This window comes from Ornithorhynchus anatinus, chromosome 5 (assembly GCF_004115215.2).
Source record: "Ornithorhynchus anatinus isolate Pmale09 chromosome 5, mOrnAna1.pri.v4, whole genome shotgun sequence".
Taxonomy (NCBI): Eukaryota; Metazoa; Chordata; class Mammalia; order Monotremata; family Ornithorhynchidae; genus Ornithorhynchus; species Ornithorhynchus anatinus.
In genome coordinates this window covers 97,634,532-97,661,762 of record NC_041732.1, presented here as the reverse complement: position 1 = coordinate 97,661,762, position 27,231 = coordinate 97,634,532, and the positions used below count along the sequence as shown (strand labels likewise).

General features: G+C 43.9%; 1 protein-coding gene across 1 annotated transcript in view; it reads right to left on the bottom strand.

The window, feature by feature from the left end:
- L3MBTL4 (L3MBTL histone methyl-lysine binding protein 4) overlaps positions 1 to 27,231 on the bottom strand; it is a 437,216-nt gene that overhangs the window by 300,687 nt on the left and 109,298 nt on the right. Inside the window, exons 6-10 of the mRNA XM_029064475.2 lie at positions 25,019 to 25,123; positions 22,545 to 22,680; positions 21,174 to 21,265; positions 17,318 to 17,472; positions 14,492 to 14,568 (exon numbers count right to left, since the gene is read on the bottom strand). Of these exons, the coding sequence (XP_028920308.1) occupies positions 14,492 to 14,568; positions 17,318 to 17,472; positions 21,174 to 21,265; positions 22,545 to 22,680; positions 25,019 to 25,123 (565 nt within the window). The remainder of the gene's footprint in view (positions 1 to 14,491; positions 14,569 to 17,317; positions 17,473 to 21,173; positions 21,266 to 22,544; positions 22,681 to 25,018; positions 25,124 to 27,231) is intronic.

Here is a 27,231-nt window from a genome sequence, read left to right as displayed (position 1 = left end):
CTCTGGTCATTTCAGGCCCTCCCTGAAATAATGATGATAATAATAATGAAGGTATTTTTAAGTGCTTACTCTGTGTCAAGCACTCTTCTAAGCACTGGGGTAGATACAAGCTAATCACTATGGATACAGTCCCTGCCAATAATAATAATAATAGTGGTATTTGTTAAGCCCTTACTATGTGCCAGGCACTGTACTAAGCACTGGGATGGATATGAGCAAATCGGGGAGAGGAAAGAGTTCCTGTCCCACAGTGGGCTCACAGTCTCAATCCCCATTTTACAAATGAGGTAACTGAGTCCCAGAGAAATGAACTGACTTGCCTAAGGTCACAGAGCAGACAAATGGTGGAGCCAGAATTAGAACCTATAACCTTCTACTAGGTCCATGCTCTATCCACTGCACCATGCTGGGGCTCACAGTCTTAATCTCCATTTTACAGATGAGGTAACTGAGGCAAAGAGAAGTGAAGTGACTTGTCTAAGGTCACTCAGGCAGACAGGTGCCAGAGCTGGGATTAGAAACCAGCTCCTTCTGACTCCCAGGACCATGCTCTATCCACCAGACCATACCGCTTCTCGCTTCTCTGTATTCTGTCACATGCTCGAATTAAGGTTCCCTCCAGCTTCCAGCCCGGCTCCTCAGCTTCCTCAACAGTCTCAAGATCCTTGGGTGTTTCTCTATTTCTCCTTTGGGGTCTAATCCTGGTTAGGCCAGGACCCCTGGAGTGATAGGCCTGGGTCCAGGTGTTGAAAAATGCCACCCAGCTGGGACCCCCTGAGTTTTGAAGGATGGAAATTGGGCTCATGTCCCTGCTCCTTCCAGGTCTCCCAATCTCCTTCCTAAGGGGTTTCCTCACAGGTTGGGTATCCTAGCAACTGCTACTAGTCAAGCAGCTTCTCAAAGCATCCCTAATTCACATCTTATTTAACTTCCACGGTCCACGGGAAAAAAAAAATGATGCTCTCTTTTGGATACACTTGAATTCAGTCAGGACTTGGTATATGTATGCCCAATAAATTTTTTAAAAATGCTTTTGATAAAATTACCCTCCTACTAAAGTTATTATGGCTTCTGTGACTAGCAATACAGACTAAAAATAATAATAATGATAATTATGGTATTTGTTAAGTGCTTTCTATGTAGCAAGAACTGTTCTAGGAACTGGGGTATATACAAGGTAATCAGGTTGGACACACTCCCTGTCCCACATGGGGCTCACAGTCTTAATCTCCATTTTACAGATGAGGCAACTGAGGCCCAGAGAATTGAACTGACTTGCTCAAGGTCACACAGCTGACAAGTAGCGGAGCCGGCATTAGAACGAACATCCTCTGAATCCCAACCCCTTCCTCTTGCTCTAATACCTTGGGAAGGGGGAAGTGAGAAGCACCTTGACCTAGTGGAAAGTGCAAGGAGCTCAGAGTCAGAGGACCTGGGTTCCACTCCCAGCTCTGCTTGGTGAACTTGGGTAAGTCATTTAACTTCTCTTTGCCTCAGTTTCCTCATCTTAAAATGGGGATTCAATATCTCTCCACTCTCCTACATGAGTCCCATGTAATGACAGGGGCTATATCCAACCTGATTAACTTATGTTGTTGTTGGTATTTGTTAAGCGCTTACTATGTGCAGAGCACTGTTCTAAGCGCTGGGGTAGATACAGGGTAATCAGGTTGTCCCACGTGGGGGCTCATAGTCTTCATCCTCATTTTACAGATGAGGTAACTGAGGCACAGAGAAGTTAAGTGACTTGCCCACAGTCACACAGCTGACAGGTGGCAGAGCCGGGATTCGAACTCATGAGCTCTGACTCCAAAGCCCAGGCTCTTTCCACTGAGCCACGCTGCTTCTCTTTTCCACCTCAGTGTTTAGAACTGTGATAGGCAAATAACGTACACCACAATAACAATACTAATACTGGGGACGAGACATAGTGGAATGAATTGCTTCCTCATTGAAATACCAGGATCAGAGAAGGACCAGATTTCAGGGGAAACCGGATGACCAAAGCTATCTGAAGCAGCTGGATGTTTTCTGGCTGGCTGTTCATGTTTACTGTTCTGCCATCATGGGCAGACCCAGAGTTGGCGTGGGAAGGCAGCCCTGGCCTGGAGGGATGGTCTGGTGATGAAGACCCTTGAGGGACAGCTCAGCTCCACCACTGAGGAATCTGTTCTCACTGCAGGTTCCTGGTTATAAAATGGGGATGAAGACACTTCCCCCACCTAAGTGTCAAAGAAAGCGGTCTCCATATCTTCTTTAATTTTTATGGTACTTATAAAGCGATTACTATATGTTCATGATAAAAATAATGATAATAATAACAACTGTGGTATTTGTTAAGTACTTATTATGTGCCTGAGTTACCTCATCTGTAAAATGGGGATTAAGATTGTGAGCCCTATGTGGGACAGAGAGTGTTTCCAATCTGATTACCTTATATCTACCCCAGTGCTTAATACTGTGCCTGACATATAGTAAGTGCTTAATAAATACCAAGATAATTATCATTATTATTGCCAAGCACAGTATTAAGCACTGGGGTAGGTAGAAAATAATCCAGTCTCATATGGGGCTCAGAGTCTAAGTAGAAGGGAGAACAGGTACTGAAGCCCCATTTTGCAGATGAGGGAATTGAGGCACAGAGAAGCTACATGACCTGCCCAAAGTCAAAGAGCAAATAGGAGGAAGAGCCAAGATTAGAATCCAGGTCCTCTGACTCCCAGGGCCATGTCTTTCCCATCGTACAGTTGAGGAAGTTGAGGTACAGAGAAGTTAAATGACTTACTGACTTACCCCAGGTCACATCTGCCTAAGTAATTATCAGAACCAGGATTACAACCCAGATACTCTGACCTCCAGGCCCATGCTCTTTCCACTAGACCACATTGTTTTTCTGCTCTTTTTCTTTTTTTTTAACAATATTTGTTAAGCGCTTACTATGTTGTGCCAGACACTGTTCTAAACACCAGGGTAGATACAGCTAATCAGGTTGGACACAGTCCATTTCCCACATAGGGCTCATCATCCTAACTTCCATTGTAAAAATTAGGTAACTGAGGCCCAGGGAAGTGAGGTGACTTGCCCAAAGTCACAACAGCAGACAGCTGGCAGAGCCAGGACTAGAATACGGGTCCCTATGACTCCCAGACCTGTGCTCTATCCACTAGGCAAAGCTGCTCTTCCTTGCAGTTTGAGAATTATTGTTGCAAAATATCCAACCATACCTGATTGGAAATGTGCAACATATAGAACTTCAAGGCTCTCCATCACCTTGCCCCTTCCTACCTCTCCTCCCTTCTCTCTTTCTACTGCCCACCCCGCACGCTCCGCTCCTCTGCCGCCCACCTCCTCACCGTCCCCCTTTCTCGCCTATCCCACCGTTGTCCCCTGGGCCATGTCCTCCCACGGTCCTGGAACCCCCTCCCTCCTCACCTCTGCCAAACTAATTCTCTTCCCCTCTTCAAAACCCTACTTAAAGCTCACCTCCTCCAAGAGGCCTTCCCAGACTGAGCTCCCCCTTTTCCCTCTGCTCCCCCTCTATTCACCCCTTCACCTCCCCTCAGCTAAGCCCCTTTTTCCCCCCTTTCCCTCTGCTCCTCCCCCTCTCCTGTCCCATCCCCTCAGCACTGTGCTTGACCTCTCAAGTGTATATATCTTCATTACCCTATTTATTTTGTTAATGAGATGTACATCACCCTGATTCTACTTATTTGCTACTGTTTTAATGAGATGTTCTTCCTCTTGATTCTATTTATTGCCATTGTTCTTGTCTGTCTCTCTCCCCCGATTAGACTGTAAGCCCATCAAAGGGCAGGGATTGTCTCTATCTGTTACCGATTTGTACATTCCAAGCGCTTAGTACAGTGATCTGCACATAGTAAGCGCTCAATAAATACTATTGAATGAATGAATGATTAGAGAGGAAAGAGAAAGCAAGAGAAAGAGATAATTAAACACAGACAAAGAGAAACAGGGACAGAGAGAAATAGTAACTATAATGTTATAGCTGTTCAAGGGCTTACTATGTGCTAAGCACTGTAGTAAGTGCTGAAATAGATATACGATGATCAAGTTGGATGCAGTCCCTGCCCTACATGGACTTCACAATGAAAGCAGGATGGAAAACTTGTATGGAATTTCCATTTTACAAATTAAGAAACTAAGGCACAGCAAAATTAAATGACTTGTCCAAAGCCACACAGTAGGCAAGTGGCAGAGCTCACATTAGAACCCAGGACCCCTGACTCTCAGGGCCGATGGAAAGAAAAAAAGTGAGAGAACGAGGGAGAGAGAGCATGAGAGAGTGAGCAAAAGAGATAAGAGAGTGAGAAAGAGAGAGAGAGAGAGAGAGAGAGAGAGAGAAGGTTTGAAAAGATCAATCTGTGATCAACAGTCCCTAGCCTGTGGTGTGCACTTAAAGACAGTTGATTCCCGGGGCCCGTATCTGTTTTTGAGACTGCCACTCACCCGATCTTGGCAATGCTTTTGCCCAAAGCGGGCAAGTTCTCTCTGCATCGCTGTCTGCCAGCTCAGTCTATGCGTTGCTGCTGTCTTCCAAGAACCCACTGCTATGGAGAATTGTTCGACACTGCCAATCCCTTTTGTTTTTAAATTGTGGGTTCTGCTCCCCCGATTTGCGGGTGGTCCCCGTTCCAGTTCATTATGCAGCAGCTGCTCCAGACTCCATCCTGCTAGGTTCCCTTCGCCACACGTGTCCCTCCTGGTAGAGTTTGAGGCTGAGGACACTGAGTCAGAGCTGCAGCAGCCTTGCCTGCGTTGGGGGCTTTAACGGCAATCTTATTTTTAATGATTCTCTACTGCGCATTCCAAGTCCTATTTGCTATAACTTAAAACTTCTCCTTCACTTAAAGACACAATTTATTCATCCAGATCCTCTTTTTTCTCTGATAACGTAGCCTTCTCCAAAATATCAAATTGTCTTTGGTAAAGCATTTTATGGAATCTTTAATTTTCTGGAGGTTTTGTTCCTTACCATAAATATCCACAGCTACAGTAAACATAAATGATCTATAAATGATTTCCTTTTTAAAGGTGCTTGAATTGTGAAATCAATTTCTTCCAACTACTTAAGAAAAAGTAGAATACCCTTAATAACTTCTCTTAGGTCTGTAATTATAATGCCACTGCTTAATGAAAAGGGTTATATTTCTCCTCTTCACTCCAACGGCTTCTGGGGGAGGGAACATGATGCCATTTACAGCACTGCCATAATTCTTCCTAGCACTAAAAAAAATGGGGTCTATTAATAAAGCATGATATTATTTGAATATTTATACTGAACATCTTGCTACCGTAATTTTAACTTTTCAAAAAAAATGATGAAGTGTGCTCGACATCAAAACACAATTAATCTGATTTATTCGACTAAAGTATTTCTAGGAACTAATTTTACAATTCCCACATCAGTATCAACGTTGAATGCGAGAACCACTATCATCCAATGGTTAGAGCAAGGGCCTGGAAGTCAGAGGACCTGGATTCCAACCCCTGCTCTACCACTTGTCTGCTTACCAGGAGCAAGTCATTTAACTGCTCTGTGCTTCACTAACCTCATCTGTAAAATAGGGATTAAGACTGTGATTCCCCATGTAGGACACGGACTGTGACCAATCGGATTAGTTTGTCTCTTCCCTAGGCTTAATACAGTGCCTGGCACACAGTAAGCATTTAAAAAAAGTTACCATTTTTAAAAGCAATTAAAAAGTGTGATTCAGTTCAAAATAGTAAATAGCCACAGGCAAATGACCTCCTGAGATGAGTAGGAAGAAAATCCTTTTTTTATTCGGTTTCTGAAAAATCACAATCACTTCAAAGAGTATTTTCTAAGTGCTTTGAGTGTTTTTTGAGAGTAAGCTGTCCTAAAACCATTTCTATTCCGATGAAGGAGATTGTGTGGATTGAACTCTTTACCACTTAAAATCCAGCCCCACCAGGATTCATTCTTTTAATCCTATTTATTGAGCACTACTGTGTGAAAGCACTATTCTAAATGCTTGGAAAAGTACAATCAATAAGCAATACATTCCCTGCCACAATAAGTTTACAGGCTAGGGTGTGGAGAAAGACATTAATATAATAAATAAATTAAATGACAGATATGTAAATAGGTGCTGTGGGGCTGGGAAGGGGGATGAAGAAAGGGAGCAAGACAGAGCCTCACAGAGTGGAGGGGGAAAAGAAGAAAAGGGGGCTTAGGCACGGAAGGCCCCTTGGAGGAGATGTCACTTCAATAAAGGGCTTTGAAGGGGAGGAGAGTGTCTCCCAGATTTGAGGAGGGAGGACGTTCCAGGCTAGAGGCAGGAAGTGGGTGAGAGGTAGGTGGTGAGATAGAGGAGACAGAGGTCCAGTGAGAAGGTAGGCAGTAGAGGAGAAAAGTGTGTGGGCTGGGTTGTAGTGGGAGAGTAATGGGTGCAGTATGAAGGATCAAGGGATGCTTTAAAACCCATGGTGAGGAGTTTTTGTTTGATGCAGTGTCGGATGGGCAACCTCTAGAGTTTTTCTATCCTCAGGATACAGCGTACTCATGTCATAGATCCCTGTGTAGCTTCTGTGGCTTATGACAATGTCACTGTGCTCAGGGTGGCTTCAGCAAGCGGGCAGAAATTCAAATCCGGAGGTGCCAGCATGGGGCCCCTAGGCTGTAAATTCACTTGGGCAGGGAACAAGTTCCCCCAAATCCTGTTTATTGTACTCTCTAAGGCACTTAGTACAGTGTTCCATTACACAGTAAGTGTTCAATAAAATAGGAGTGAGTATTGATTCAGAGTAGCAGTGTGACCTAATGGAAAGGCCTGGGCTGCGGGAGTCACAGGACTTGGGTTCTAATCCCAGGTCTGAGACTTGCCTGCTGCGGTGATGAGCAAATTACTGACTTCTCTGTGCCTCAATTTCCTCGTCTGTAAAATAGGATCCCTACTTCCCCCCTCTTCCTCCTTTGCCTCCCCACCCTCCCAACCTCTCCACTACTTCCCATTGTCCGCTGCAGTAACCTCAGAGGAGATCTCCTTCCTCCTCGCAAGTGCCACCCCCTCCACCTGTGCTTTCTGACCCCATTCCCTCTTACCTTACAAAAACCATGCCCCTTCCCTCCTCCCCTCCTTAACTTCTATCTTTAACCGCTCACTCTCAATGGCTTCTTCCCCTCTGCCTTCAAACATGCCCATGTCTTCTCATCCTAAAAAACTCTCTCTCGACCCCACTTCTTCCCCTTCCAGCTATCGTGTTATCTCCCTACCACCCTTCCTTTCCAAGCTTCCTAGAATGAGTCGTCTACACTCGCTGCCTAGAATTCCTTAACTCCAATTCTCTCCGGTCCTCCTCCAATCTGGCTTCCATGCCCTCCACTCTACTGAGACTGCTCTCTCTAAGGTCACCCATGACCTTCTTCTTGCCAAATCCAATGGCTTCTAATCTATCCTAATCCTCCTTGACGTCTCAGCTGCCTTTGACACTGCTGACCATCTCCTTCTCCTCCACACCTCATCTCACCTTGGCTTCACTGACTCCGTCCTCTCCTGGTTCTCCTCTTATCTTTCTGACCGTTCATTCTCTGTCTCCTTCGCGGGCTCCCCCTCCCCCTCCCATCCTCTAACTGTAGGAGTTCCTCAAGGGTCAGTTCTTGGTCCTCTTCTGTTTTCCATCTACACTCACTCCCTTGGTGAACTCATTTGCTCCCACAGCTTCAACTATCACCTCTATGCAGATGACAAAAAGATCTATATCTCTTGCCCCTGTCCTCTCCCCCTATCTCCTCCTGCCTCCAGGACGTCTCTTACCTGGATGTCTGCCTGTCACCTAAAACTCAACATGTCCAAAACTGAGCTCCTCATCTTCCCTTCCAAGCCCTGTCCTCTTTTCTGATTTCCCTATCACTGTGGATGGCTACGACCATCCTTCCCGTCTTCTCAAGCCCGCAACCTCGGTGTCATCTTTGACTCAGCTCTTCTAGTTCACCCCACACATCCAATCTGTCAACAAGACCTGCCGGGTCTCACCTTTATAATATCGCCAAGATCCGCCCTTTCCTCTCCACCCAAATGTACCTATCTTACTGGTACAGGCTCTCATAATATTCCAGCTGGATTACTGCGTCAGCCTTCTCTCTGATCGCCCTTCCTCATTGTCTCTCCCCACTCCAGTCTATTCTTCATTCTGCTGCCGGCTCATCTTCCTGCAGAAACGCTCTGGGCATGTCACTCCCCTCCTTAAAAACCTCCAGTGGTTGCCTATCAACCTCCACACTAAACAAAACTTCTCACTCTAGGCTTCAAGCTCTCCACCACCTTGCCCCCTTCCTACCTTTCCTCCCTTCTCTCTTTCTACTTGCCCACCCCGGAGGGCTCCGCTCCTCTGCCGCGCAACTCCTGACCATCCCCTGTTCTTGCCTATTTCCCGCCGTCGACCCCTGGCCCACATCCTCCTGCTATCCTGGAATGTCCTCCCTCCTCCAAACTAACTCTCTTGCCCTCTTTAAAGCCCTACTGAGAGCTCACCTCCTCCCAGCGGCCTTCCCAGATTGAACTTCTCCTTTTCCCTCTGCTCCCTCTGCTACCTCTTTGCCCCCACCTTCACCTCCCCTCAGTTAATTCCCCTTTCCCCGCCTTTCCCTCTGCTCCTCCCCCTCTCCCCTCAGCAATATTTTTATTACCCTATTTATTTTGTTAATGAGATGTACATCACCTTGATTCTATTATTTTGTTAATGAGATGAACATCACCTTGATTCTATTTATTTGTTATTGTTTTAATGAGATGTTCATCCCCTTGATTCTATTTATTGCTATTGTTTTTGTCTGTCTGTCTCCCCCAATTAGACTGTAAGCCCGTCAAAGGGCAGGGACTGTCTCTATCTGTTACCGATTTGTATATTTTAAGCGCTTAGTACACTGCTCTGCACATAGTAAGTGCTCAACAAATACTACTGAATGAATGAATGAATGAATCTAGACTGTAAACACATTATGGGCAGTCTGCCACTTCTCTTGCATGGTGTCTCCCAAGTGCTTAGAACAGTGCTCTGTACCCAGTAAGCGATCGATATATACCACTGATTGATTGACTGATTGAAAAGGAGAAAGCTTGAAAAGCTCCTTTGGTTACACCCAGCACTGGTCTCTGAGGGAACTGTAGTTTGGAGAATTGAAGTCATCGTGTCTAAGGACTGGGACCAAATTGAAAGAAGCCAAGTGGTCGGGAAACAGTTTTCTGCTAAGCCACTGGCCAGAATGGCTTAGTGGACTGAGTACAGGCTTGGGAGTCAGAAGGACCTGGGTTCTAATTCCAGCTCCTCCCCAGGTCTGTGGGGTGACCTTGGGCAAATCACTTGACTTCTCTGGGCCTCTCTTCCTACAGTGGTAAAACGGGGAATAACAGTGTGGAACAGGGACTGTGTCCAACCTGATTAATGTGTATTTACCCCAGAGCTAGAACAGTGCTTAGCACTTAGTAAGCACTTAACAAGTACTCTAGTTGTTGTTATTATTATGAGGATGGGATTTTAGCTAGGGATGTGTCTTGTTCTATTGGCCCAGAGAGTTCTTCTAACCAAGTTTTGGGGAAAAGCCTATTGGCCTCAGACATGAAATAATTATTTAAGTGCTTAGTATGCGCCAAGCACTGTAGTAAGCACTGAAATAAATCCAAGTTAATTAGGTTGGAAACAGTCCCTGTCTCACATGGCGCTCATATCTTTAATCTCCATCTTACATGAAGAAACTGAGGCCGAGAGGTTAAAAAACTTGCCTAGGGTCAACAGCAGGAAAAATGGCAGAGCCAGAATACTCAAAAAATACCACTGATTGATCTATTTGCTTTGAAAAATTGACCTTTTCTCCTGTTTTTTCAGAGTTTTTTTAATCTCGAAACTTTGAGATTTCAAATCTACAGTAGAGCAATGACAAAGATGCACATGCTGTTCTACTTTCAAGTACTTTAATTGCTCTCTGAAGAGCCAATTGTTACAAACTCTGACGGATATAGAAAATACATTATTCTGACAATAATATGATTGCTATTATAAAATATATTTGGATGTAAAATCTGTAGGCATTAAAATTTTGATGGAACAGACTCATACAATTTACAGAAAAATAACTTAAGTGGCATAAAATACCCTATATCCTAGGAAATAAATGATTAAAGGAAGATTAATAATAGGTTACGATGGAGAATATCCACTACAATATCTCTGGATCACTAGACTCTCTTCTTAATCATTCAAAGTGATTTCCACATTCTATTATTCACTATTAAGACCAAGTTCATGTGTATACTTTTCGGTATTCCTAAGTATCTAGAACAATATTGCTGGTTCTTACCTCACTATTGCGGCAGAGAAGAGCTGATATTATTCCCATTTACAGAGAGGGAAAGTGAGGTTCAGAGAAGTTGAAACAAGTTGTCTAATTCAGTTAGAGGAGCTAGACCGTAGAACGAAAATTTATTGCTCTAACCCGAACACACAACTTTAATTGGTTGTGAAAGTGTGATTGACTAATAACATATCTTTTACCATGAACAAGTCAGTCAGTCGTATTTATTGAGTGCTTACTGTGTGCAGGAGTACTGTACTAAGTGCTAGGAGAGTACAATATAACACACACATTCCCTGCCCACAATGAGTTAGCAGTCTAGAAGATTAGACATAATCCACATGTACCAGATATTCTCATCTTGAGATGTGGATAGGAGAAAGAAGTCATATTTCTTAGTGAAACTGCCTAAAAGGACATTATGAGGAATTACTTGATTTGATGGAAACATCTACAAGGACAGTATAATCTCTTTTTAAAATTAATATCATGGTTCTTTACTGTATTTGTTAAGTGCTTATTACAGGGCAGGCATTTTCTAAGCGCGGGGGTACAAGTTAATCAGGTTGGACAAGTTCCTTCCCACATGAGGCCTCAGCCTAAGGAGAAGGAGGACAAGTATTGAATTTTACAGTTGAGGAAAATGAGGCACAGAGAAGGTAAATGACTTGCCCAAAGGTCACATAGCAAGTAACTGGCATAGCTGGGCCTCAGAAAACCAGGCTCTCCGACTTCCAGGCCCATGTTCTTTCAAACTAGGCTGCACACGTTGCTTCTTACTGTGGGTAGGAAATGGTTCTCAGGTTTCTATTGTTCTTTCCCTCTTAGCACACCGCACTGCACCCTGTGCTCAATAAATTCCATTACTCATAAAACAGTAACTAGCATTTTATCTAGAAATCAATTCTAAAATTAATCAGAACAAGAGATCCTTTATTATTCTCTTTCACTGTCCTATGTTGTTAAATGCTCTCATAATATGAGTGCACTAAACTCAATTTTTCAACATAAACTGCCATCCTATTGCATTTTTGGGAGCATTCCAGGACACATCAAGTTGCCCCAGTTTCTGAATTCCCCCATAGTCCAGTGTTGCAGTAGGCACAGCTGCAGAAATGGCTCACCCTCCACGGCCTTGGATGGTATCGAGAGAAAGAGCAGGCCAAGTTACACCCCTGATGGGAGGTACTTAGTGTTCCAAGTAAGTCAGAACCAGACTGAATACAGCACTGGTATACGAACAAGATCTAGGAGGGGTGGAGGGACGAAGGAAGGGAGGGGGCAGCCAGGTCAGGAAGCGGAGGGAAGGGCCTGGGCTCTGCCCTTACCCCAGCCACTGCTTCCTTGTCGGTTGCTCTCTCCCACAGTCTCACCTCTCCTTCATTCAGTCATTCATTCAATCATATTATTGAGTGCTTATTGTGTGCAGAGCACTGTATTAAGCTTTTGGAAAGTACAATACAGCATAAAGAGAGACAATCCCTGCCCACAACAGGCTCACAGTATAGAGCACGCTCTCCCACCTTAGTAATAATTAATGTGGTATACCTGTAATTTACTTATTTATATTCATGGCTGACTCCCTCTCTAGGCTGTCAGCTTGTTGTGGGCAAGGAATGCCTCTATTTACCATCATATTTTACTCTCCCAAGCACTTAGTACAGTGCTCTGCATTCTTTCATTCATTCAATTCATTCAATCGTATTTATTAAGCACATACTGTGCCCAAAGCACTGTACTAACCACTTGGAAGAGACAATGTAACAGTAAACAGACACATTCCACACTATTCATTACATACTTATTCTGGGCCAAGCACTGTACTAAGTTCCAGGGTAGACACAAGATCATCAGGCTGGACATAGCCCCTATCACATCCAGGGCTCAGAGTCTAAATAGGATGACAAAAGGGATTTAAATTCCCATTTTATAGATATGGTGACTGAGGAAAACAAAAAAAGACTTGCCCAAGGTCACAAAGTTAGGCAAGTGGCAATGTTGGGAATGGAACCCAGGTCCTCTAACTACCAGACCCACTCTCTTTCCACCAGGCCACCCTGCTTAGTCCCCTCAAGGCCCTGGATTGTGTGGCCATTTCTGCAGACCTGCTTGCCCTCATTCCATCCGCTGGCCCACGAATGCCAGCTCACTTGCCACCACAGCCGATATCACCACCAACACTCACCGTACCCCTTCCCTCCAACACCCCCGCAGGGCCTGCTGATCTCCAGCATGAGGGGCTCAGAGTGGTGGGGGCCAATGGTTACATGACTATCCATCAATCAGTTGTATTCATTGAGCATTTACTGTGTGCAGAGCACTGCACTAAGCACTTAGGAAAGTACAATATAACAATATAACAGAGATTCCCTGCCTACAGCGAGCTTACAGTCCAAACGGGGAGATAGACATCAATATAAATAAATAAATTCCAGATAGGTACGTAAGTGCTGTGGGGTTGGGAGGTGGGGAGTGAATAAAGGGAACAAGTCAGGGAGACGCAGAAGGGAGTGTAATCAACCTTTCGCTCAATAGTATTTGAGAGCCTATGTGCCAAACACTCTAAGAAGTTCTGGGGAGAGTATGATGGAGTTAGTAGACCTGGTCCAACCCATTCCCCCTTGAGAGGGATAAACATGAGTTCTATTTTCTGATGCTTTTTATTCATTCTACAACCAAATTAATCCACTCTTCATATCCTCCAAGAGCAATCAATCCTCTGCCTCATCGGCTTTTTGGCTCATCCTACTATTTGCCAATGATGGTGGCAATTGTGCTTTAGTCTCATGATGGATTGCAGAGACTATTTCTAGAATCACTTGGTGCCAAAAGATGAGGGTGTTGGGCTTCAAGTGAGCATTCAAATTCTATCCTGGAGTGCGCTGAGAACAAGCTGGGAGGGAATGTAAAGGGCATTCTATCAACAGAGAAATTGGAAGGCAAGACTTGCTCTCTCTGCAGGTGCACAAGGCATCCCAGCATACATGAGAGATACTTTCTAAATGCATCCTTGATGGATCAAAATTAAACATTCCACGAAATCTTCCTAGACCGATGGATTCTTAAATGTTGTTTTAAGATTGATTTATTTTAATCCTCAACTTATTTAATTATATTTAAAATCTTTTAAGAGCTCAAAATATAACACTGATTGACTGTTTTGTTCAAGTCTCCTTATGGCAAGTAAGCCACAGATTGAAACATTTTTGTGTCCACATCTAGTGAGATTGGAAGCAAAAAGTTAAGGAGGCAGGAAGAGGAAGAGGGCTATGAAGAGGGAAAGTATTCCAGTCCCTGTCCCACATGGAGCTCACAGTCTTAATCTCTATTTTATAGATGAGGTAACTGAGGCACTGAGAAGGTAAGTGACTTATCCAATGTCACAAGCAGACAAGTGGTGGAGCTGAGATTAGAACCCAGGTCCTTCTGACTCCCAGGCCCGCGTTCTATCCACTAGGTAACGTTCCTTACCTTCACAGAAAAATTTCAACAAGCCAATTATCTACCCCAGGTTTTTTGGAATGTGTTAAGTGCTTTTTTGTGTGACAAGCACCAAAAAGTACTTGGATAGATGCAAAGTAATCAAGTCAGGCAAAGCCCACAGAGGGCTCAAAGAGTCTTAGTGGGAGGGAGAACAGATATAGAATCACCCTTTTACAGGTGAGGAGACTGAGGCACAGAGAAGTTAAGTGACTTGCCCAAGGTCACATAGTAGGCAAGTGGCAGAGATGGGATTAGAACAGTCTTATTTTTAGATCCATGCTCTTTCCTCAAGGATACACAACTAAAATAGGCACAACATCTACCTCCCCCTTGCTTACTGAAATGTTGTGAGGATAAAATGAGGCATAGAGAAGTGAAGTGACTTTTCCAAGGTCTCCTAGCAGACATGTGACAGGACAGTGCTTTGCACACAATAAGTGCTCAATAAATACTACTGAATGAATGAGCCAGACCTTCTGACTTCCAGGACCAGGCTCTTTCCACTCACTTGTGTGAGAGGCCCAAGTTCAGCTCCTCTGTGGACATGAAAGCTGAATATTTCTTTCACTTTGAACGATGCCCTAGTAATACTGTTCCCACAATAACAATAGAATCACAGTAATGCCAATCAAAGGAATGCCATCAACAGAGAAGACAGAAAGTAAGAGGCTCACTCACCTTGGGGTGCTATCAGCGTTCGCCCATTTTCTTGACACCAGCCAACAGGGTGGATGTATGGACTGGTAAAATCACACCTGAAAAAAAAATCACAGACGGTTCTAAAAGTGAATGGAGAAAGAATCCATTATGGAGGGTTGGGGTACAAGAAGAATATAAATGAGGATAATTGCATAAGAGAAAAACTAAAATTGCCATTAGAGTGCTGAGATTAACAATAAATACATCAAAACCCATACGCTAAGCAACTGGCCTGTGGGATGGGGATGGAAGACCCTATACCACCTCCCAACAAGCCCCAAGCCTGACATGGCATCAATTGACAGAGCCCACTCAGAGAGGCCACCCTTTTGCCCTCCTTTTGGTGGGGGGAGGTGGAGAGAACCGGATTATAAATTTCTTTTTGTCATTGTTCATAACCCTTTAAAGAGTTCAGGAAAAAATATACCACTGGCTTCTTAAATCAAAGGCAGAATCAACTGCCCTCTGGATTGAAAATTTATCATCTTCCAGTGGCTGCAACACTTGAGCAGGATGGTCATTCAGTGTGGTCATACATTTCTACAGCCAAGTTCAGTATCTTGTTTTGTTTTTCATTTGTACCATGTTGTTTTTTAGTTCTACTTATTAAGTGCTTACTGTATACCAGGTGCTGTACTGAGCACTGGCATAGATACAAGATTATCAGACTGGATGAAGTCCTCATTTCCCCTACTTGCTCTCCCTTCTGGATCACCCTTGCACTTGGATTTGCATCCTTTATTCACAGCACCCTCAGCCCCACAGCACTTACATCTATATCTGTATTTCAATAATTTATATTAATGCATGTCTCCCACTCTAGGCAGTAAGCTCCTTGTGGGAAGGGAATTTGTCCACCAATTCTATTTTACTCTCCCAAGTGTTTACTTAGTACAGTGCTCTGCACACATTAAAAGCTCAATAAATATGACTGATTAACTGATCCAGTCTGTCCCACATGGGAATCACAATCTAATAATAATGATAATGTTATTTGTTAAGCACTTACTTTGTGCAGAGCACTGTTCTAAGAGCTGGGGTAGATACAGGGTAATCAGATTGTCCCAAGTGAGGCTCACAGTTAATCCCCATTTTACAGATGAGGTGACTGAGGCACAGAGAAGGTAAGTGACTTGCCCACAGTCACAGAGCTGACAAATGGCAGAGCTGGGAGTCGAACCCATGATCTCTGACTCCGAAGCCCAGGCTCTTTCCACTGGGCCATGCTGCTTCCACGATCTAAGTTGGAGAGAGGAGGAACTGATTCCACCATTTTATAGATGAATTGAGGCACAGAGAAGTCAAGTGAGTGCCCAAGGTCACAAAGCAGTCAAGAGGGTGGAGATTAGAACTCATGTCTTCTCAATCAATCAATCAATTATATTTATTGACCATGTACTGTATGCAGAGCAGCATTCTGATTAGCTCCCTTTATTCACCACCGGCCTCCCAGCCTCCCAGGACTTATCCTTAATGTATTTACTCATATTAATGCCTGATTCTTCCTCTAGACTGTAAACTTGTTGTGGACAGAGAATGTGTCTGTTTTATTGTTGTGTCACACTCTGCCAAGCACTTAAGTCCTTAAGCACTTAAGCCAAGCACTTAAGTCACTGGGAGGCCAGTGGTGAATAAAGGGAGCTAGGGTGACACAGAAGGGAGTAGGAGAAGGGGAAATGAGGGCTTAGTCAGAGAAGTCCTCTTGGAGGACATGTGCCTTCAATAAGGCTTTGAAGGTAGAGTAATTGTCTGTCAGATGTGAGAAGGAAGGGAGTTCCAGGCCAGAGGTAGGACGAGGGCAAAAGGTCAGTGGTGAGATAGACAAGATGATGGTAGAGTGAGTAGCATTAGAGGAGCGAAGCATGTGGGCTGGGTTGCTGGTCTTTCAGCATCCATGTTCCCTGCCATCTATAGGCTGTTGAAGAGTTTCCTCCAAACCCTTTCATTTTAATTTGCAGACCTATTTTCTCAAAGCTTTTTGGAAAAAGAAACCAAGTTCCTTCAATCCCCAGAGAATCAAATACCCCTTCGCCAGTCACACTTCCTGAACTAACTTGTCTAAATATAGCAAGGTGACCGGAACCGAGACCAGCATTTCAAACGTGGTCTCATTAGTTAATGTCTCCGGGAATGCTGGAGGAATTTTCCTCTCCTCTTTAATTCATTACTCCATCTCTTAAAGACTAAAGCAATGCAGCAATCCCAAGAATTACTCCTGGTTTTTTTATGGTATTTCTTAAGGATTTATTATATGTCAGGCAGTGTATTAAACACTGGGGTAGTTTCAAGATAATTAGCTTGGACATAGTCCCAGGTCCCACATAGAGCTGTCTTAACCCCCATTTTACAGATGAGGAAACGGAGACACAGAGAAATGAAATGACTTGCCCAAGGTAACACAGCAGACAAGTGGTAGAGCCGGGATTGGAACCCAAGTCCTCTGACTCCCATACTCGTGCTCTAGAAGCAGTGTGGCTTAGTGGAAGAGCACGGGCTTGGGAGTCAGAGTTGTGTGTCCTACTCCTGGCTCCGCCACCTGTCAGCTGTGTAACTTTGGGCGAGTCACTTCGCTTCTCTGTGTCTCTGTTATCTCATCTGAAAAATGGGGATTAAGACTGTGAGCCCCACGTGGGACAACCTGATTACCTTGTATCTCCCCTAGTGCTTAGAACAGTGCTTGGCACATAGTAAAGCCCTTAACAAATACCATCATTATTATTATTATTATTATTATTCTCCATGGATATTCTTGAGTTAAACCTCTCACCACTATCGGCATGCCCAATTTGGGGCCACACTCCTTACCAATAATCGTAACTGTCTTCCCAGTTGTCAAAGTGCACAAGTAATCGGTCTTCAACAATGTCTGCGATGGAGGCCACACACACCAAGGAAGGATTTTTCCTGTCCACTGCTTCAAGCTTCCTCCCAACCTGAAATGCTTCAGGCACTGTGGTGTTCTAGTGAGGGGTGGGAAGGAAACAACAAGCAAAGGTTTAAGTTGATATCAAGAAAGCAAGGACTTTTTCGCGTACAGCCATGATCTGTTCCATAACCGACTCTTGTTATCTGGAATTTGGACAGGGCCCAGGTCAGCCTTAAACGTCCAACTGAGCTAGTACACGGCTTGCAATCCAAACATATGTCAGAGGACGTGAGCTTTTATATTTTGTTTCCATTTGGCCTAAATGGCAGGCTTTTACCTCTCATTATTTCTCTACCCTCCCAATCCTTTATGCAATCAGATTTTTACAAACAACAATGCTGAAACAAGACATGAAGCATTTACATAGAGAATTTGTAATTACCCCTGATAGTCTACTTTTGCTTACTTAACTCAGTGGAAGGAAAAAACTGAATATTGTTTGGTCTGCTAAGAGGAACATGCGAAAGAAATTCATGCTGCGGTGGACAAATGAAAAAGAAAAAGTATCTCCTATGGGCATTATATCTTGAAAACTGCAGCTGGTTCCCAAGACTTAAGGAGTATCTGCCTAGATTTCTAAACAAACTGCGATAGAAATGCCTAATGCTCAAGTCTGCTGGTGTTACAGATTACATTTTGCTTTAAAAACATATCCTTTGGATTGTAAACTCATTGCGGGCAGGGAACGTGTCTACCAACTCTGTTGTATAGTACACCCCCAAATACTTGTATTGTATTCCCCCAAGTACAGCGCTCAGCACATAGCAAGCATCCATTCACGACATCCATTTGCTGTGAGCTGCAGATTTAGCTATATCTGCCCACTAAACTCTCATTTAAAGCTTGGAGTCTGAGGATCAGAAGATGGGAGACCAAGAGAGGAGGCTTTCCCCTTCACCGCAGAGCAGCTTCCTGTTTCCTTCTTCCCTTAGTCAGAGGGGGATCGCGACTTACTGAGCAATGACCAGTGACCTGGCCATCTACATTATTAAGAAAATTGACACTATCAGGCATGAGAGCCCTAAAATCTCTCCTTGCCCCTCCCCAGTCCTTCCCTCATCCTGCTCCTTCTTCAACTCTCCCATCCTTCCCAGCAGTATCTCTAGAGGAGATCTCCTGCCTTCTCTCAAAATCCACCCCCTCCACCTGCACATCTGATCCCATTCCTTTGCATTTTACAAAAACACTTGTCCCCTCCCTTTTTCCCTACCTAACTGCCATCTTCAACTGATTGCTCTCCGATGGCTTCTTCCCCACTGCTTTCAAACAAGCCCAAGTCTCCCCTATCCTAAAAAACACCCTCCCTTGACCCCTTGGCTCCCTCCAGTTATCGCCCCATCTCCCTCCTACCTTTCCTCTCCAAACTCCTTGAGCTACTGTCTACACCCGCTGTAGACTCTCAAATTCCTCTCCTCCAATTCTCTCCTTGACTCTCTCCAATCTGGCTTCCATCTCCTTCACTCTACAGAAACCGCCCTCTCAAAGATCACCAAGGACCTCCTTGCCAAATCCAATGGCCTTGACTCCCTCACTGCAGTCTCACATTTTCTCCTGCCTTCAAGACATCTCTGAATGGATATCCTCCCATCACCTCAAACTTAACATGTCCGAAACAGAGTTCCTTGTCTTTCCACCTAAACCCTAACTTCCCCCCGATTTTCCCAATCCTTCATGTCTCACAAGCCTGTAACCTTGGCTCCTCTCTCTTATTCAATCCACATATTTAATCCATTTCTAAATCCCATCAGTTCTACCTTCACAACAAGGCTAAAATCTATTCTTTCCTCTCTATCCTAACTGCTGCTATGTTAATCCAAGCATTTATCCTATCCCTCCTTGATTCTTATATCGGCCTTACTGATGACCTCCCTGCCTCCTGTATCTTCCCACTTTAGTCAATACTCCAGTCTGCTGCCTGAATCATTTTCCTACAAAAACATTCAGACCATGTTTTCCCACTCCCCAAGGCACTCCAGTGGTTGCCCATCCACCTTCACATCACACAAAAACTTCTCACCATTGCCTTTAAGGACTCAATCACCCTGACCCTTATCACACCTCACTACTCTCCTTCTATAACACAGCCTGCATACTTTGCTCCTCTAACACTAACCTTCTCACTGTACCTCAATCTCGTCTAACTTGCCGCTGACCTCTCGCCCATGTCCTGTCTCTGTCTGACAGACGACTGCTCTCCCCACACTTCAAGGCCTCCAAGAGGCCTTTCCTGACTCAGCCCTCCTTTCTTCTTCTCCCACCCCCTTCTGCATTGCCCTGACTTGCTCCCTTTGTTCATCCTAACTTCCTAGCCCCACAGCACTTATATACATATCTGTAATGTGTTTATTTATATTAAGGTCTATCTCCCCCTATAGACTGTAAGCTCACTGTGGGCAAGGAATGTGCCCATTCATTGTTACATTGTAGTCTCCTAAATGCTTAGCACAGTGCTTTGCATACAGTAAGCACTCAATAAATACAACTGAATGAATGAATGGACTGTAAGCTTGTTGTGGGCAGGGAATGTGTCTGTTATAGTGTTGTGTAGTACTCTCTCAAGTGTTTTGTATTATTCCCTGCTCAATCAATACAATTGCTTCATTCATCAGCTCAGAAACAGTCCCTCTTCCACATGCAGCTAACAATCTATAAAGGAGGGAATTGTTTTTAATCTCCATTTTTATAGCTGTGGAAATTGAGGAACAGAGAAGTGAAGTAACTTGCCCAGGGTCACCAGCAGTCAAGTAGCAGAGCTGGGATTATAAGGCAGCCCTGCCCCTGTCCCAGATCGCTGCCCCTCTGCATCTGGACTCTGCTCAGCACTACCTCCGCTGTCCCAATGGCTTTGTCCCCACTGCCTCCCTGGCACTCTCGTTCTTTCTCTCTCTTCCTCCCCAGAGAAGCAGCACGGCAGAGTGGAGAGAGCACAGACCTGGGAATCAGAAGGTCATAGGTTCTAATCCTGACTACACCACTTATCTGCTGTGTGATCTTGCATGAGGCAAGTCACTTCATTTATTCATTCATTCATTCATTCAATCATATTTATTGAGCACTTACTGTGTGCAGAGCACTGTACTAAGTGCTTGGAATGTACAATTCAGCAACAGATAGAGACAATCCCTGCCCAACAACGAGCTCACAGTCTAAAAGATGATGATGGCATTTGTTAAGCGCTTACTATGTGCTGAGCACTGTTCTAAGTGCTGGGGTAGATACAAGGTCATCAGGTTGTCCCAAGTGGGGCTCACAGTTTTCATCCCCATTTTACAGATGAGGCAACTGAGGCACAAAGAAGTCAAGTGACTTGCCCCAAGTCACACAGCTGACAAGTGGCAGAGTTGGGATTAGAACCCATGACCTCTGGCTCTCAAGCCCGGGCTCTTTCCATTAGGCTACGCTGCTTCTCACTTCTCTCTGCCTCAGTTACTTCTACTGTAAAATGGGGATTGAGATTGTGAGCCCCACACGGGACTGGGAGTATGTTCAACTCTATTTGCTTGCATCCACATCAGCACTTATTACAGTGCCTGGCACATAATAAGCGCTCATCAGACACCATCATTATTATTACTATTATTTGCCCTCCCCCATCTTCCTGTTAGCACTCTATCTCTTCCCATAGTTTTGGTCTCCCTGCCAATCACTGTCTGGTAGCCAAGAAGAAAATCCGGTGTGGACACAGCTGGGGCTGCCTTCGGCTTAATTTGCTTGAAGACAGTAGCAAATACTCACAGAACTTCGACTCCTGAATAACCTCTTGGGGGCATTTCGCAATTTGCAGGATTTCAAATAATCTGTCCAAATAAATTTATCTTTTCTGTAACCTAATGAAGAGTTAAAGAAAGAAAGACCTATGAGTATGCCAAACATTCTCAATGAAAATAAAATTCTATCACATCCCAAGGATTGTTACTGATTACCCCATACACAGCCAGTAATGACATTAAGGACTAAATGATGTTGAATGTCAAACAGCCTCCACATTCAGCCAGTCACATTACAGAAGAGCAGAGCACTGTGGTAGGAGCTCCAGCAGCCAAATTCTCCCAATGAATTCTTCACTCCCAGGGAATCAATCAATCCTATTTATTGAGCATTTACCTTCTGCAGAGCACTGTACTAATTGCTTAGGAGAGTATGATACAATAGAGTTGGTAGACATGTTCCCTGTCCACAGTGAGCTTATAGTCTTAGAGGGGAGCTCATAGAATCTCAGTCTTTAATAATAATTATGGTACTTGTTAAGCACTTACTATGTGCCAGGCACTTAATGGTGTCCCTCCCATCAGGCACCCCAAAATATGCCATAACAATAATAATAATAATTGTGGTACTTGTTAAGTACTTACTATGTGCCAAACACTGTAATAAGTCCTGGGGTGGATACAAGTAAATTGGGTAAGACCCAGTCCTTGTCCCACATGGGGCTCACAGTCTTAATCCCAAATTTACAAATGAGGTAACTGAGGCCCAGAGTAGTAGAGTGACTTGCCCAAGTTCACGCAGCAGACACATGGTAGACCCGGAATTAGAAACCCGGAATTAGAACCCATTTGTCTGTGGTGCGATCAATGGGGAGTGAGGTGCTTTTGGATCCCCCAGTAAGAAAAAAAACCTTTGTAACAAGTCCCCTTGACATTATGGGATCGGTACCTTCATTATTTGCCACCAACACTTTCTACATCACCCATGTTTTCAGATCTTGATCCTCGCTACAGTGTTTGATAACCTTTCTCTTTTGCCACAGAATGAAATAAAAAATACCACTGGATACCTTTTCACTGGGGAGTAGTGTGGTCGAATGGACAGAGCACGGGTCTGGAGCCAGACGACTTGGGTTTTAGTCCTGGCTCAACCACTTGTTTCTTGTGTGACTTTGGGCATGTCACTTCTCTGTGCCTCAGTTTCTGTGACTACAAAATGAAGATTCAGTACCTATTCTCTCTCCTACTTTGACTGTGAGCCCCACATAGGACAGAAACTGTATCCAACCTGATTAACTTGTATCTACCCCAGTGCTTTTAACAGTGCTTGACTAATAGTAGATGCTTAACAAATATCACAAAAAATGATAATAAAAAAGATCAAAATGCTTCTGCTTACCTTTAGGGATGTGTAGCTCATGATCTGTACTTTCACACCATCCCACAGGATGTATGTCAGGGGAGCCTGCATTGGTCCAAAAATCATAGCAGCTTAAGTAGCCGTCAAAGTGAAGCCTCATGCGATAACCACACACCTGGAAAAAGAGAATGAATGACACAGCTTTAATTCAATTTTATGCTTTCCGGTAAGACACAAATAGGCCCCAGAAAATTTGCACAGCCTTGATTTCTAGCCTCTGGAATCCCAGACTTAAAGCTGTATCAACAGCGTAACAATTGCATTAGCTAAACAAAATTCTTATAAAAGGGATAAATTTCACTGTTCATGAAATGAGGGATGGTCTTCCCCACTTCAGCTGCTCTTTTTTAATCTAGCTGCGCCTTAATAAAGTTGAACAAAAGCATGGGAATATTAGTATTAGGAATTTACCTAAACTCCTTGTGGGCAGGGAATGTGTCTAGTCAATCGGTCACTCAATTGTATTTATTGAGCACTTACTGTGTGCAGAGTACTGTCCTAAGCGCTTGGAAGAGTGCAATATACCTTTCTTGACCTTTCCCATCACTGTAGATGGCACAACTATCCTTCCCGTCTCACAAGCCTGTAACCGTGGTGTCATCATTGATTTTGCTCTCTCATTCAACCCAGGTATCCAATCCATCACCAAATCCTATCGATCTCATTGTCACAACATCACCAAGATCCATCCTTTCCTCTCCATCCAAAGTGCTACAACGTTAGTACAATCACTCATCCTATCCTGCCCGTATTACTGCATCAGCCTCCTTTCTGACCTCCCAAGCTCTTGCCACTCCCCATTTCAGTCCATACTTCACTCCGCTGCCTAGATTATCTCTCCCAGAAACATTTTGGGCATGTCACCCCCCCTCTTAAATCTCCAGTGGTTGCCTATCCATCACCGTATCAAATGAAAACTCCTCACTATTGGCTTCATCACTCTCCATCACCTTGCCCGCTCCTACCTCACCTCCCTTCTCTCCTTCTATATTGCAACCCACACAATCTGCTCCACTGCCGACCCCTGGCCCAAGTCCTACCTCTGGCCTGGAACGCCTTCCTCCTCAAATCCACCAAAAAATCATGTTCCCCCACTTCAAAGCCCTACTGAAGGCACAACTCCTCCAAGAGGCCTTCTCAGACTAAACCCTGCTTTTCCTCAGCTCCCCCTCTGTTTCACATCACCAGCACTCACTCACTTTGCTCTTCCCCCACCTCCCCGACCCACAGCACTTATGTATATATGCATATATCTATAATCCTACTTATTCATATTGATGTCTGCTTACTTGCACTGATATCTGTCTCCCCCCTAGACTGTGAGCCCATTGTGGAAGCAGGGACTGTCTCTCTTTGTTTCTGTATTGTACTTTCCAAGCACTTAGTTCAGTGTTCTGCACACAGTAAGCACTCAGTAAATATGACTGAATGAATACATAGTACATCAGACACATTCAGCATGGCCTAGTGGCAAGAACATGAGCGTGGGAGTCAAAGGTCGTGGGTTCTAATCCTGGTTCTGTCACTTGTCCGCTATGTGACCTTGGACAAGTCATTTAACTTCTCCGTGCCTCAGTTACCTCCTCTATAAAATGGGGATTGAGAATATTAGCCCCACATGGGACAACCTGATTACCTTGTATCTACCCCAAGGCTTACAACAGTGCTTGGCACATACTAAGAGCTTCACAAATAGCATAATTATTATTCTTATTATTCCCTACCCACAATAATCTGTTGTGTTGTACTCTCCATTCACTTAGTATAGCGTTCTGAACATGAGCGCTCAAAATAAATACTTTTGATGGATTGATCTGTGACCCTGGGCAATGTGCTAAACTTTCTTGTCTTCCAGTTTCCACTTCAGTAAAATGGGAATTAAATATCTGTTCTCCCTTCCCCTCAGAGTGCGAGCCCATGTGGGGCAGGGAGGAGTCTGATCTGATTGTATTGTACTACCTAAGTGCTTTGAACATGGTAATTGCTTATGAGAGCCATAAAAGTAACAACTACAAAAATAATACTGTTTTAATTATATCACGGAAACTGCCACAACCTCAGTTGAAAAGTATCCACCAATGATGTTGGGAATAGTTGCAATAAGATGGAACTCATTAGGTAGCTGGTTATTAATAATACTATGGAATGAATTACACACATACTATTTGTTAAGAGCTCACTATGTGCCAAGCACTGTGCTAAATACTGGGGAAGAGAATCACACTGGAAACATTCCCCATCCCACCAGGAGCTCACAGTCTAAAAGGGTGGGATAAAAAAATTATTTGGAAACACAACTGCCCCCATACAACACACAGGTAAATCCAAAAGGCCCTGGGATTTTTTCCCCTAATTCCTATTACAGGGTATTTGTTAACAGATTAATGCTCAGAATCCCTTCATGTTGCCTGAGGGCAACCATTCCGGAGTCCACCCAAAGAAATTCCTCTTACCTCTGCTACGGACAGCACGCAGAATATGGAGGGATGGCGGGGGTCAGTGCCTTCCAATCTCATTCCAACCTGAAAGCCATTTTCGTGTTCAGGAAAAGACTGGTCCTGGGGGGAATTATTGAGGAGCAGACGATTAAACAGCAGTGAATACAATCCTTTTCTGCCCCTTGCTATCAGTGAGCAGTGGTCACCAAGACGACTCCATTGATGAAACTACGGCTTTGCTTGGGAAGAAACGGCAAGAGAAACTTCTCTGAGACGTGTAGGCAGGATGCCAAGAGATGACCACTTCAAAGTGTGGAGACTCACCACACTTCAAAGAGATATGCAGAAGAAAACATTTCGCTGCTTTCACATTTCAGAGTGACCACATCAAAAAGCTAGACACTTCTTGATTTGCTGTGAAGCGTCTAACCGCTTGCAAGAGATGAACCACCTGTATTTCAGAGTATCAAGAAGCACCATGGACTAGTGGACAGAGCATGGGCCTGGGAATCAGAGGACCTGCGCTCTGATCCTGGTTCTGTCATTTGTCCTACTCCCTCTCCCTTCTTTGCCGCATATGCACCTAGGCCAGTACCCTTCAAGCACGTGATATTCACCCCACCCTCAGCCCCACTGCACTTAGGTACACATGGCCAACTCATTTATTTATTTATTTTAATATCTAACTCCCCTTCTAAACTGTAACCTCTGTGGGTAGGAAACTACTGACGTTGTTGTAGTGTACTCTCTGAGTGCTAAATACACAATAAGCACTCAATAAATACCATTAGTTAATTTCCCATTGGGTAAACTAGAGCAAGTCAGTTATCTTCTCAGTGCCTCAGTTTCTGTAAAATGGGTATTCACTACCTGTTCTCCCTCCTTAGACTGTGTGTTCTATGTGGGACAGGGATGTATCCAATCTGATTATCTTGAATCTAACCCAGCGCTTAGTACAGTGCTTGGCACTTAGTAAGCCCTTAACCAATACCACAATTATCATTATCATAAATCCCTATGACATCAGACCTCAGGCATTATCATTGCGTATGAAGGAAACAGATGGAAAAATGATATGATTCATCCATTGTTAATAGAAGACCTAAAGAGGTGAACACATCTTGGAAGTCCTGTCAAACTTGTAGAAGAGGCAGGGGATTCTGGCTATTAACAGCCCCTTTCCCTAGTCCACTATGCTCCTTCAACCTAAAACCAGTCTCCAGTCTTTCCATCCTTGCCATTTAAAAACCCATCTCTCTCTCTCTCTGTCCCACTTATTTTCTCCTTAATCTTCAATATTTCCTTTAATATAACCCTCTTACCTCACCTCCTTCCCTCATCCTGACTGTCCCTTTCCTGCTTTTTCAGCCTGTCTCTCCCTCAGGATGCTTCCCTTCATAATCAGAATTAATTAAGCATGTACTATATGCCTCAGTAAATGCAAAACAATCAGGTTGGATAAAGTTCCAGCACCTGGTTCACAGTCTAAGGTGGGGGAGATAGGGTATTTTAATCCCTGTTTTGAAAATAAGGAAATAGAGGAACAGGGAGGTTAAATGAATTGTCCAAGGTGACTGAGAAGGACAATGGTGGAATCAGGATTCAAATTTTTGTCACCTGTCTCACAGTCCCTTGGGCCTTAAACTAGACTACCTTGCCTTGAACCTGACTCTTCTAGGGCCATGTAGATAATACTTTTTTAATTTTATTATTATTTTTTAAAAAGTTTACAGGAATTCCCACATTCTGCTGTTAAACCTTCTTCCACATGATGTATTAGTAATGATAATAATAATGATGATAATAAGAATAAGCCATCAGTCAATCATATTTATTGAGCACTTGTTGTGTGAAGAACATTCATTCATTCATCAATCACATTTATTGAGAGCTTATTGTGTGCAAAGCACTGTACTTAGCACTTGGGAAAGTACAATTCAACAATAAGTAGGTACATTCCTTATCCATAATGAGCTCACAGTCTAGAGGGGGACACAGACATTAATATAAATGAACAAATTAATTAATTACAGATATAGAGGTAAGTGCAGTGGGGCTGGGGTGCATGAATAAAGGGAGCAAGCCAAGGCAAAGTGAAAGGGAGTTAAAGAAAAGGAAAAGAGGGCTTAGGGAAAGCTTCTTTGGAGGAGACATGCCTTCAATACACAGGATTGTATTGAAAAGGATTGTACACAGGACACAGGAGAGACTCTCCCCGAGGGTGGCTT